The 12,425-nt window shown below is 60.5% G+C and overlaps 2 protein-coding genes across 3 annotated transcripts; one reads left to right on the top strand and one right to left on the bottom strand.

Annotated features, from left to right (window-relative positions):
• The first annotated feature begins 799 nt into the window (after positions 1-799).
• Positions 800-5,058, top strand: CDK5 (cyclin dependent kinase 5). Of its 2 annotated transcripts, XM_036102110.2 has the most exons (12): positions 800-943; positions 1,595-1,683; positions 1,776-1,843; positions 1,987-2,047; positions 2,145-2,201; positions 2,913-3,008; positions 3,164-3,238; positions 3,408-3,504; positions 3,681-3,750; positions 4,415-4,475; positions 4,579-4,659; positions 4,780-5,058. In XM_036102110.2, the coding sequence occupies exons 1-12, from the start codon at positions 907-909 to the stop codon at positions 4,864-4,866; spliced, it is 879 nt and encodes a 292-aa protein (XP_035958003.1). In that variant the 5' UTR covers positions 800-906; the 3' UTR covers positions 4,867-5,058. The 2 variants fall into 2 exon arrangements, with proteins under 2 accessions (XP_035958003.1, XP_035958004.1); XM_036102111.2 differs by lacking the exons at positions 1,776-1,843; positions 1,987-2,047.
• A 1,124-nt stretch (positions 5,059-6,182) lies between these two features.
• Positions 6,183-10,198, bottom strand: ASIC3 (acid sensing ion channel subunit 3). The gene is made up of 11 exons (XM_078059839.1): positions 9,686-10,198; positions 8,790-8,940; positions 8,475-8,602; positions 8,124-8,325; positions 7,972-8,028; positions 7,734-7,881; positions 7,358-7,449; positions 6,888-6,967; positions 6,724-6,795; positions 6,485-6,543; positions 6,183-6,353 (listed from the first exon to the last, which is right to left on the bottom strand). The coding sequence occupies exons 1-11, from the start codon at positions 10,196-10,198 to the stop codon at positions 6,275-6,277; spliced, it is 1,581 nt and encodes a 526-aa protein (XP_077915965.1). The 3' UTR covers positions 6,183-6,274.
• Positions 10,199-12,425: the final 2,227 nt, after the last annotated feature.

Here is a 12,425-nt window from a genome sequence, read left to right as displayed (position 1 = left end):
TGCTTCTGTCTGCTGAGGGCGGTAGCCAACCTGCCAGCCCTCGGCCACACCCTGGCGGACTCCGGTGGGCCCGGGTTCTCCAGACTGGTATGGAGGGACTCCCAGTGTTCCAGCCAGGTTGCCTCGGGACGTCACAGTGTTGCGAGCAGCTGGAGTCGGGTGGGCTCCGAGACGACAAACGGGGCTCAAAGGGCAGAGAGGGGTCTCGGGCGTACGTTAAATCCAGGGGCACACCTGCCTCTCTTCCCAGCCCTGTGGTTCAGCTGGTCCCGGTGAAGTCGTCATCAAGGTATGGCTCGGAGCCATTTCCCAATCAATCCTGAGGTCTCCAGATGGCCTGGGGAGAGGTGGGAATCCGTACTGCGGTTGTCAGGAGGTCGTTGGAACCTCAACACCATCAGCCGGGTCAGAGCGCACCCATCCGGGCCCGGGATGCAGGCCGCCAAACCCCAAACCCCAGAGAGCGCCCACCCCCACCCTACTGCTTTCTGGAATGTTTAGTCCCAGAGAGGCCCTTTTCAAAAGAAGGTTGTGATCACAGCAAGGAATACCCAGAGCAGGGCACACTGGGAGCCGTGGCGTTACGCCGCTGAGGCCCGGAAAGCGGACACGCGATGCTTCCTGGGACTTGAAGTCCAAGGTTTTCCTCCGCGGTCGAACCAGAGTCCCGGGAGGCGAGTGCTGCAGAGAGCCTTGGCGCAGCCTGCTGGGAGTTGTAGTCTTCTTGTTCTCTAATGCCCCGCACATTGCTGGGAAATCTGGCCATCCTTGGTACTACATGCCCCAGAAGCCCATGCGCAGTCAGGAGGGCGGGGCAGGGCCGGAGGCTGGGGTGCCGCCTCCCCTGCAACGCCGGGGCCGGAGTCTTAGAACCCAGGGCCCGTAGGGGTCCCCGCGGCTGCCGCGATGCAGAAATACGAGAAACTCGAGAAGATTGGGGAAGGTAATGGGACTACGAGATGTTCCCGCAAGATCTTCCTCTACAGACCCTCCAGCATTCCTTGCAGCCCTGGCTCCTCTACCGTCAGCAATACCCACAGGCTCCGACCTCAGCACTGGCTGCAGCCTTGGCCCCGAGCTCAACACTCCTTGCAGACACCTATCCTTCCCGTTAGCATTTCCCGCAGACGCCCCTTCCCAGCCTTAGCACTTCCTGGAGACCTACTTGCCGACCTTAGCACTTCCTGCATCTCCTGCCCCTAGCCTCAGCACCACTTGCAGAGCCTCACCCACCCCACAGCCTCAGTTGTCGATGCAGACCTCCGACCTCATTTCTGCCGGCCCTCACTCTTCTCCCAGGCCTGCTCCCTATTTCCAGACCCTCCGGAAGCACCGCCTTCCTTACAGATCTCCTTACCCCGGCAGCTGCAGCCTCTCCCTGCTGCAGACACCCTTGAGCCATCTGCAGGCACCTTCTCTGCCCCATCCTCCCTCAGAGCTCCTCCATGCTGAGCCTTCACCCTGAATCTCTCCCCTTACTCCTCCAGGCTTCACAAATAACACACTCCCACGCTGCCTGCTCGCCGGACAGGGACTTCCTGGGGTGGGAAGGGTGTCCCATCTTTTACCCTCACCCCTGACCTTCTTCCTCTAGGCACCTACGGAACAGTATTCAAGGCCAAAAACCGGGAGACCCATGAGATCGTGGCTCTGAAACGGGTGAGGCTGGATGACGATGATGAGGTAGGACTGGGACATCGGGGCCAGGGAGGGGGTTGAGGGCCCAGGTTGGGTGGGATGTGACTGTTGCCCGCCCGGCCCCCTCCCATGTGTAGGGAGTGCCGAGTTCAGCCCTTCGGGAAATCTGCCTACTCAAAGAGCTGAAGCACAAGAACATCGTCAGGTGTGTAGATGGGCAGGGTCCTCCTTGCCTGTGCGGTCAGTTGGAGGAGGGGGGCTTCAGAGATGGGCTGGGCTGATACTGGGATTAGGGACATGAGGCCGAAATTTGCAGCCCTGCCTGGCTGAGTCCTTCCTCCTCCCTAGGCTTCATGATGTCCTGCATAGCGACAAGAAGCTGACTTTGGTTTTTGAGTTCTGTGACCAGGTGAAAGGGGGACTTGGGGGACAGTAGCCTTGGGAGGGCATAGGGGCCCACACTGAGGTTAAACTCTGTCCCGTTTCCCACCCCCATCCCTTTTTAGGACCTTAAGAAGTATTTCGACAGCTGTAATGGTGACCTGGATCCTGAAATTGTGAAGGTGAGGGGCTGGTATCCCGGAGACTCAGTGAGGCGGGGTGGGAGTCAGTCTTCAGTCTCCGCACTCTCTGAGCACCAAGTTCAGGCCCTGAGTGGGGACGCGCTGGAATGTCAGGGAATGAGAAACCCCTGTTTCTGCCCTCCAGGAGCCTCCCTCTTTGCAAGCATCTTCACATGGTCTCTTTGATCTGACAGTGACACTCTGATATCAGTGATGTGATTTGCACTTGAGATATGAAAAATGAGATTCAAAGAGATACGTTCATTCATTCATTCATTCATTCATCCAACAAATACCTATTGGATGCTTTGCTGGGTGCCAGGCACTGTTCTAGGCCCAAGACCAAGTGCCTTGTGCCAGGTTCCAGGGGAAGCAGTGCTGATTAATGATATAGCACAGTATATATATTGATGGCTCTGAGGTGTGTGCTTACATGAGGCCAGGTAGGGGAGAGATCAGTGGGAAGGTAGGAAGGCCCACTAGGCTGTAAGTTCCAGAAAGATTCTGACCGGGACCCCCATGCATTGTTCACTTATTTATACCTAGCACAGTACAAAGCAGGTCCTCCATAGCGAATGAATGATGTTGTTGAAAGATGGGTGGGGTTTTGAGGCAAAGCAGAGGGTGAAGAGGGGAGTGTGGCCCACCGCAGGGGGCAGCTTCCCATCCAGAAGGTCTGATGCCCTCCCCTACTCCTCCCTCCCCCCACAGTCATTCCTCTTCCAGCTGCTGAAAGGTCTGGGATTCTGTCACAGTCGCAACGTGCTGCACAGGGACCTGAAGCCCCAGAACCTCCTAATAAACAGGGTACCTCCTGGGGAGAAGGTGGGAGACGGGGGAGGCTCAAGTCACAGGCTGGCTGGCACAAGTGATGAGGGGAGCTGAGCTGGGAGGTGGAGGCAGGGGGCCTGCCCTGAGACTGTTGAAAACCCCTCTCTGTGTCCCTTCCCATCCCCCCTCAGAATGGGGAGCTGAAATTGGCTGATTTTGGCTTGGCTCGAGCCTTTGGGATCCCTGTTCGCTGTTACTCAGCCGAGGTGAGCTGGGGGTGTGGTGGGGTGTGGGGTATGGGGCGGAAGGAGAGGGTCCCCTCCCAGCATCTTTCCTCTCCTACTCCAGGACCCAAAACATTATTTCCCCTCCTGACTGAGCCCCTCCTCCCCAGTCCTCTAACTGGGGGGTTGCTGTGGGTGGGGTCTTCTCCAGGTGGTTACGCTCTGGTACCGCCCACCGGATGTCCTCTTCGGGGCCAAGTTGTACTCCACATCCATCGACATGTGGTCAGCTGGCTGCATATTCGCAGGTGACGAGCTGGGGGTCTGCAGAGACACCTTCTCTCCCATTCAAGTGGACACATAGAGACTGGAGTGTCTCCTCTGGGGAAGGCCCTTGGGGATGGGGATGGAAAGCACAGAGGGTGCGATGGGAACGGGGGGTTCTTCACGTGCCCCCTCCTCTCACACCCCGCTCCTCTCCCAGAGCTGGCCAATGCCGGGCGGCCTCTTTTCCCTGGCAATGATGTCGATGACCAGTTGAAGAGGATCTTCCGATATCCTTCGACATTTCCCTTCCCCTCGAGCTCTCTGAAGGGGAGTATGGGGGGTGGGGGCACCTGGCTGGCCCTGTAGGTAGAGCATGTGACTCTTGATCTCGAGGGTCGTGACTTTGAGCCCCACGTTGGGTCTAGAGTTTACTTTAAAAAAAAAAAAAGCCCGTGGAGCTCCAGAGTGCAAGAAGTGAGGGTGATGATGGGCTGGGCCAGGATAGGGCATGGCTTTGGGCGAGGGGATGGAGGGCAGAGGGTGGCGGATACCCCGGTGTTCTCAGGCCTGATGGAGGCTGCCACTTGGAGAGCGTATGACCTGTGGACAAGGAGGGTTCCCTGGGGGAAGAAGCCAGGAGCATACTCCTCCAGCTGAGAAGTGAATCCTTGGGACAAAGGAGCCAAAATCAGCAGCAGGATTATTTGTGGGCATAGGAGAGGGCTGACTGGGTCATCAGGAGCAGACATCAGGGTTGAAGTCAGAGTAGCGGACATGTGTAAAGTGCCTGGCGCACAGGGACACCATGCGTGTGCTGGGCCCGGCCTCTGTCATGAGCTGTGGGATCAAGTGAGGGGTCTGGGGATGGGCATGAGGAACCCCCACCCCCAGGAGGGGAAGAGCCCCTTACCTGCCCCTTTCCACCTGAGTGATCCTTGACCCCATGGACACGCTTCTGGGGACACCAACCGAGGAGCAGTGGCCTGCCATGACCAAGCTGCCAGACTATAAGGTGTGATGGGGAATGCGGGGGTAGGGGGGGTCCTTTTTACTTCACAGCTCTAGCAGCTCCAAGCCCCCATACCTCTGGTCTGACTCTCCCTGCCCTCCCACAGCCCTACCCGATGTACCCGGCCACAACGTCCCTGGTGAATGTCGTACCCAAGCTCAATGCCACGGGGAGGGACCTGCTACAGGTAACCGAGGGCAGGGATAGAGGGTGGGGTCCAGACACTTGTCAGGGGGGCTGAGGGAGCATGGGGCTCCAGGTGGTCGACCCAGCCTGAACCCGCCATGCCTTTCTTCCGTGCCTTCAGAACCTCCTGAAGTGTAACCCCGTCCAGCGCATCTCAGCAGAAGAGGCCCTGCAGCACCCCTACTTCTCCGACTTCTGTCCCCCATAGGTGCCAGCACCTTGGCCAGGCTGGGGCCTGGCTGATTTAAGCCCCCTCCTGGGAGGGGAGGAAAAGCAGGGGATGCACAGTGTGCTGAGCCCCGGCTGTGCTGGGCCTGGCCGGGGTGGAGGTGCCCTGGCCCATGTTCTTCACTCCCTCCATGGACTTTATTTAATTTCATAAATTGGCTCCTTTCCCACAGTCTGGCTGATGTGGTGGTAGAGTGGGTCTGAGAGGGGGCGGGCTGGGGCCGGGGTCTCTGCACTGCCTTACCGCCCTCTATGGCCTTGCTTCCAGCTCAGACCCAGCCCAGCTCTCCAGTCCTTGCTCCACTACCCGAAGTGGCCTGAGAGTGGGTGCTGGAGGCTCTGACCCTCACCCCGATGGCTGGGCTCGGGGGCAGCACCACCCCCACCCCCGTGGCTATGCTGGCACCTACCCCCCTTCCTCCCTCTGCCCAGGAGCACCAGTCCTGAGGGGTTCGGCAGCCAGTGTCAGAGTAAGGATGGGCTCCCACCAGAATGGGGAAAAGAGGACCAGGCCTTCGCATGGTTCTCCCTATCTCACATGTACATCATCCCCAGCCCTTCCTTTTTCATCGGCCCCCCCATCCCCAGGCCTGCAGGCTGGGGCCAGGAGAGATCCAGAGAGGTATGAGATTAGGAACCCCCTTTCCCCTGCCCCTAGTTTCCCAATATTTGGGATACAGAGAAAGAGCAGGGACAGTGGGCAGTAGTTGGGGCCTGGATGTATTCTTACTGGCAGGAGTGGGAAGGGAGGGCCCCCCGCCACCGTCTCGAGCTGGGCCCTTCTGCTCTCTGGGGAGGTTGGGGAAACAGCCGTTCCCATGGAGACAGGTGATGTGCTGCCACTTGGTCTCAAATACGAGAAAAGAGTCCTGAAAGTCTTCCCAGGCAGGACAGCAGCTTGCGTTCTTGGAAGTGGGTAGTTCCTCCTGTCCTCTCCCTGCCTGCTCCCCTACTTCTTGCCAGGCTCTGGGGCAGAGTCTTCTTCCAGCTGTTCCCTTGTGGTACCCCAACCATAACTGTCCTCCTGCTGACTCCTCTCTGCCCTGACACCTGGCTTTGGGCTCCATTCTCTCTGAGATGCAATTCTGATCAGCTCATTCACACTGAGCTGCAGATGACGGATACCCTCTTACTACTCTTTTTTCCCAGAGAGATTTGTGGTGGGTGACTGGGACCCACCTACATTTCAGACACTGCCCACTGGATGCTGGCTGGCAGAGGTTTTCTTCGGCCTGAGTAGGGCTGACCTTGGCCTGACCCGTCTGCCTGTAAGAGAACTAGCTGAGGCTGATGCACTAGAACTTTATTTGGGGTGAAGATGGCAGAGACACGAGCAGGCGGGGCATGTCCAGGATGTCAGGGTGCAACCCTGAAGACAGACGCCAGGTCTAGAGCCGTGTGACAAGGTAGCAGGTGCGGTGGGAGGCTGACAAAGTCTTGGTGACGGCACAGGGAGGGGTGGGAGGCCTGGGGGACCCAGACCACAGCGCTGGGACAGGAGGCCTCGTACCCACTGCCCTGCCACCCTGAACCTGAATGTCACCCTCTAGATGGGACCTGCCCCTCCTCCCTTGAAATAGGGGGCCATTTCTTGTTACCTGGGGCCCAGGCTGAGGTGGGGACCTGGGGTTCGGTGGCTGCCCAGCCCTTCCTGAAGCTGTGGGAGGGAAAGGGTCAGAGGTGGGGAGGAGTCCTCCCTCCCAGGACCAGCCAAGGTCACTGCATGCTCCTCCCCCACCATTCTTTCCTCAGCTGGGTAGGGCTGGTGTTCTAGGCTTCAGCGGGAGGGCTGAGCATCCATGTTGGAGATGGCAAAGAAGGAAGAAGGGGTTGTTACCCGAATGGTGCTAGAATGCCTTTGGGAGTGCTTTCGGTTCCAGAAGTATCCCAGGACCCTGTCTCGGAACACCTGGGGGCAGGCAGTGGGGGGAAGTGGCCAGTGCACATCCTCCTCCTATGGCCTGATTCCTTTCCCCTCCCCCAGCTGGGGCTCAGGCCCACCTCACAGAGGTAGTCCAGGATCTCAAGGATGGTGAGCAGGCTGGCTCCGATGAACAGCCCCATCTGGCCTCCAATGTCACCTGCAGAGCCCAAGTTACCCATCAGCTCACAGCCACATGCCCTGCCCACACCTCCCCAGACTCCTGGGTGTCCTGTGTGGGCACGCGCGCACACACACACACCAAGCAGTTCTGACACTTCATAGGCCTTCTGCACACACACACACACACACACACACACACACACACACACACCAAGCAGTTCTGACACTTCATAGGCCTTCTGCGCGCACACACACACACACACACACACACACACACACACCAAGCAGTTCTGACACTTCATAGGCCTTCTGCACACACACACACACACACACACACACACACACACACACACCAAGCAGTTCTGACACTTCATAGGCCTTCTGCGCACACACACACACACACACACACACACACACACACACACACCAAGCAGTTCTGACACTTCATAGGCCTTCTTCTGCTCCACCGTCTCATAGTTGAGGGCCTCAAAGAAGATGTCCAGCACCAGCACATTGTCTCTGGAGGAAAAGAGGACAGGAAAGCTCGCTGGACCCCCGCTGGCTCCAGCTGCAGGCAGGAAACAGGTGCGCGATCCATCTCCCGTCTGTGACTCCTGAGAGCCCTGGGGCGGGCGTCATGGCCCCCATTTGCAGGAGCGATGGTGTCAGAAGGTTCGCGCGCTTGCCCAGAGGCCCAGGAGCCCTGCGGTGATGTGCAGACTGGTGTCCCAGCCCGGTGTGCGCGCGAAGGCTCGCCCGCAGGAGGGTGCCCGCCCCGCCCCGCCCCCGCCGGCCCGGCTCACGCGATGTAGGCCTCGCTGCGGTTGTGTTTCCGGGCCAGGTAGCGGGCGGAGGCGCGGCTCGGGATCCGCACCATGGAGAGCTCCTTGGCGTAGCGCGTGCTGGCGCACGGGTTGGGGCAGGTGCACGCGTCCTTCCGCAGCATGGCGTCTAGGGGCCACAGTCGCCTGGGTCAGGGCCACTCCGGGTCGCGGGCGGAGCCCAGCAGGGGCGGGGATGCGGGACAGGTTTGCGCCTTACCGAGCGCCGGATTGGCGCAGTCTTTGTACTGCTGAGGGCTGCACACTGGCGCGCCGCCTGGGGTGGTGGGGGAGGAGACAGCTTCAGGAAGGGCCCTCTAGGCCCCTTTGCCCCCACCCGGACCCCCTCCTCCGCCCCCACCAGCCCCTTACCAGGCATATGCATCATTCGGCAGCCGCACTTCCGAGCCACATAGCGCGTCTCACAGGCTAGGCGACACCCCATTAGACTATAGGGAGGGTGGGGGCCTGGGCTGGGGCTGGGGGGACCCAGGGGACCCGAAGGTTCCGGCTCAAAGTCAGGGTCCACAGATGCGGAGCTGCAGTCGCCCCAGGGTGGTGGCAGGAAGCTCAGCTGTAGTTGGTTGGGTTAAGGAGGCACCCAGGTACAATGTGAGCTGTAATTGTGTGGGCATGCGGAGGGATGGGGGCCCCCAGGACGGTCTGAGGTGTTGTGGGCTGAAGGGGGGGTTGGGGGCCTTGGTGGGGTGGGGGTGGGGATACTTGCTGCTGCTGGCAGGACACAAAGGTCTGGTAGCCAGGCGCTGCCCCGAAGCCCAGCTGGTCGATGGTGGGCGGCTCCTCCTGGCTGTGGATCTGCACTCGGATCCCCACCTCAAACAGGGTCTCCTCTGCAGGGGAAAGGGGGACCCTGAGGCCTGTGTCTCAGGACACCCCCTGCTTCAGCCCTCTCTCCCCAGGACTGCGACCAACCAACGCTACCCCCTTCTCACAGGAAAGGATATGCTTTGGGGTCCTTCCTAGTGCCTCCCCTCCTTCCTGTGCCACCCTTCCAGCCTGACCCGTGTGCCCCCATACCCATGTCCCTCCACACGGGCAGATACTCATCCTGCTGCACGTCCAGCATGATCTCCAGCCCGTTGCCCATGCCGCCCTTGGGAGTGGTGAGAAGCTCTGCCCCCTCGGCGCCCGAGTTAAAGGTGTAGCACTGACCCATCCGGGTGAAGACCTACGGGTGAGCAGACAGGGGACAGACCTCACCAGGGTAAAGGAGCCCAGCCAGCCTTTTTACCCAGGCAAACATGAGAACGACGAGACCTCTCCTCTCCCTGCCCTCCCTTTGGTCTCTTTGACCACTGAACCCACATCTCAGTGCCCTCAGTCCGTCCCTCATACCGGCACATAGAGTCAGACCCTCATGGGCTCCCATCGCTCCAGCCCCTCCTCCCCTTCCCAGACCCCCCAGCCCCCAGCCCAGGGCACAGCCTATGGGACAAGTGTTTCTTTGGAGAATGGCAAGAAAGGAAGGGGGTCTCGGTTGCCCTCCTCCAGGACTAGCAGAACGTTGAAGAGGTAGAGGGAAAGCAAGCCGACTCCCCCAGGCAGAGGGCTCTTCTGCCCTAGAGCAGGACACTGGATTCCCCCGAACCCCCAGAAGCAGGGTCTCCACAGACCAGAACTTGAGCCCAGAGGCAGCCTGGGTGAATGCCCTGTGCTGGGAATCACAACCTTGCACACTGCGGTCCAGCTGAGTGACCGGGAGGGGACCCCAAGGAGCACAGTCTCCTGGGCTGAACAGAAAGGCCCTGGTGGGGTGGGGAGCCCGTGGCCTGGCTGGGAAGGGAAGGGTCCCTGGCACGGGTGTTAAGGTCCCCTGGCTTTGGAGGAGCCTGGGCTGGCATGACTGGGGGATGGCGGGTCCCGGACAGGGACGAGCCGGGTGCCTGGCGGCCCCGGGCCGGTGACCAGCTCACCACGGTGAAGTTCTCAGGCCCGCACGGCCAGCCTCGGTAGCGGCAGTCCAGCAGCATGTCCTCCAGGCTGTGCCCGGCCCTGGCGTACAGTCGAGCCATGTCGAAGGTGGGACTGGGCATGAAGCCGGGCGGCGCGGGGGGCTGGCCCAGGGTGCGCAGGAAGGCGGCATGCTCGGCGGGCTCCATGCCCAGCAGCGCGGGCCCGGCCCAGTGCAGGTCGTTGGGTGTGAGGCGGGAGCGGCGCAGCGGGTTGATGTTGCACAGGGTGACGGCGGGGAAGGTGAGCCGGTGGCTTTCGCGCTCGTCCAGGGCCGTCTCGTGGTGGAACTCCCCGTAGTAGCGCACCCTCTCAGCCACTTGGTAGAGGAAGGCGGCCAGCGACAGGAGCACGGCGGTGGCCCACAGCCCTCGGCGAGGCGTCAGGCTCCCGGGGCCAAAGACGTGGCCCAGCCCATGCAGGGTGCAGCTGCTGGCGAAGACGCGGATGTCCGAGGCTGGCCGCCGGGCCTCCATGGCTGAGGCCCAGGGTGGGGGCCACTGAGAGGGCCGGGGAGCGGTGACCAGGCTGCAGGGGCTTGGAAGGAGGAAAGAGGGTCAGTCTGAGGACCGGGAAGGGCTGAGAGGATTCGGGTGGCCAGGTGGGGGTCACTGTGGGTGAGGCGGGGGGAGGAGAGGATGGGGGAGAGGAGCCCAGCCCGAGAGGTGGGGTGGCACTGGGGCAGCAGGTTTGGCTCGACGGTCTCCAGGAACAAGCTGGGGCTCCGCTAGCTCAGCGCCGGACTGGGGGCGCGGCCGGAGAGACCAGGTAGGGCGCAGCCGAGGTGGGAAGCGGGGGCCGCTATGCTGGAGGCTGCTCTGCTGAGCCGGAGCTGCCGCAGAGGATTGGGTTACAGCAGTGAGGGGCCGGGGGCCCGCAGAGCAGTCTGGGGGGCAGGGAAGGTCCCTGGGGCCCCAGGCTGAGCCATTAGTGCGGTGTGTTGGGGGGGGCCGCGGCTGGGGAGACCAGAGGCGCCAGCAGGAAACCACAGCAATCCTGGGTAAGGCTTGAAGGGAGCCTGGAGAGAAGTTGGGGCTGGGGGCGCCTTAATGGCCCTTTGGGCTCCCAGCTGCAGCCCTTGCGGTTGGGTTGAGGGTCGGTTGCTGACCCTCGGCCCAGTCTCTCCCTCCTTTTGTCTCTCTTCCCTTCCCACTAACCTCACTCGGGATAATCTGTTCCTTTACAAAGAGAGGAGTTGGCTGTTGACCAAGCTGGAAAGCAGTGGGAAGTTTGGCATCGGCAGACTCCTGGCCATCCAGCAGGGCACGCTGGATGGCCAGGGCTCTGCACGTCCCCTGCCCAGGGGTGGTCTGTCTCCGGTGACCCTCTTCCCACCTCCCCATGCTGAGTGAGGCCCTCCTGTCTGAGAGGCTGGCCTCTGCCAAGGTGGTTGTGGGCTCACCTGCCCCCCTCCCAGGGAACACAGGTGCCCTATAACTTCACATCTTTTTTCACTTACAAACATATTCTGCATACCAGGCAATACCTAGGACCTGGAAAACTTCCCCATTTTTTCAATGGCTGTATTCAATTCCATTGTGTGGATGTACCAACGTTCATCCAATCACATCGCTGTGATGAACACGGGGGGTTTCCAGTCTTCCAGTGCAAACAATGGTGCTCTCAATACCATTGCACAGATGTAAATTCCCAGAAGTAGAGCCACTGGGTCAAGAGGCAACTGTATGCGTAATCTGGTAGATACCACAAAATTCCCCTCTGTGGGAGCTTTGCCCTCCTATCAGTAACACGGCAGGCAGTGTACCTGTTCTGCAGCAGGTGCTTTTCTTTCTTTCTCTTTCTTTCCTTTTTTTTTAAGTAGGCTCCACGACCAATGTGGGACTTGAACTCACAACCCTGAGATCAAGAGTTACATGCTCTACCTGCTGAGCCAGCCAGGTGCCCCTGCCGGGGGTGGGGGGGCTTTCCTAAGGGAAGAGATAGTGTCCCTGACCCAGCCGGGGTGCCCTGGGCCTAGCGTGGCAATGCTGGCCTCAAGAGGGCGGAGGGGGGCATCTGATTGAAGACACTGCAGATGATCCAGAGGGGATGATGGGCCGGGTGAGGGGAGGACTCCCGGCAGCTGGAGCAGACGCCTCCCGAAAGTAGAGTGGCAGTCTGCAAGGTCCGCACCAACTGGCCTGCAGCAGCCCGAGGGGGGGTCCTGCTGATCCAAGGCCCGGGGACGGAGGGCTGAGGGCTGCGGGCGGTCAGCCAGACACCCCACGTGGAGGATGGCTGGGGCCTGGGCCTCGGCGTTGTCCAGCCCTGCATTCGGTCGAATGCTCACCTGCCTCCGTGTATCTGGGAGTGGGGAGATGCTGCACTGTCGGCCTGAGAGAACGCGGGTTTATCTCCGTTAATTTATTTATTGAAGCTTATTTCTACTCCATCTCTTTCCACAAAGCCCGTGAGGTCGCCAGGTTCACGTTGGCGGGCTCTTGGCCGTGAGCGGAAGAAACACGGTTCGCCAGCTGACCACGATCACGCCGTGCTGCAATCACCCGTCCACCCGCCCGGCCTCCCGACTGCAGCTCCACGGGGGCAGGGACACCCTCCTCCCTGTCGCAGGCCAGGCGTGGTAGCACACGGCGGGTGCTTAACGAACACGTTATCTTGGGAGGAGGAAGTAAATACGTCTATCGTACAGATATGGCCGGCTTCTGAGGCCGTAGCATTGAGTTTGAAGTACTTTACCACAGA

Source organism: Halichoerus grypus, chromosome 12 (genome assembly GCF_964656455.1).
Source record: "Halichoerus grypus chromosome 12, mHalGry1.hap1.1, whole genome shotgun sequence".
Lineage (NCBI taxonomy): Eukaryota > Metazoa > Chordata > Mammalia > Carnivora > Phocidae > Halichoerus > Halichoerus grypus.
This window is presented reverse-complemented; position numbering and strand designations above follow the sequence as displayed.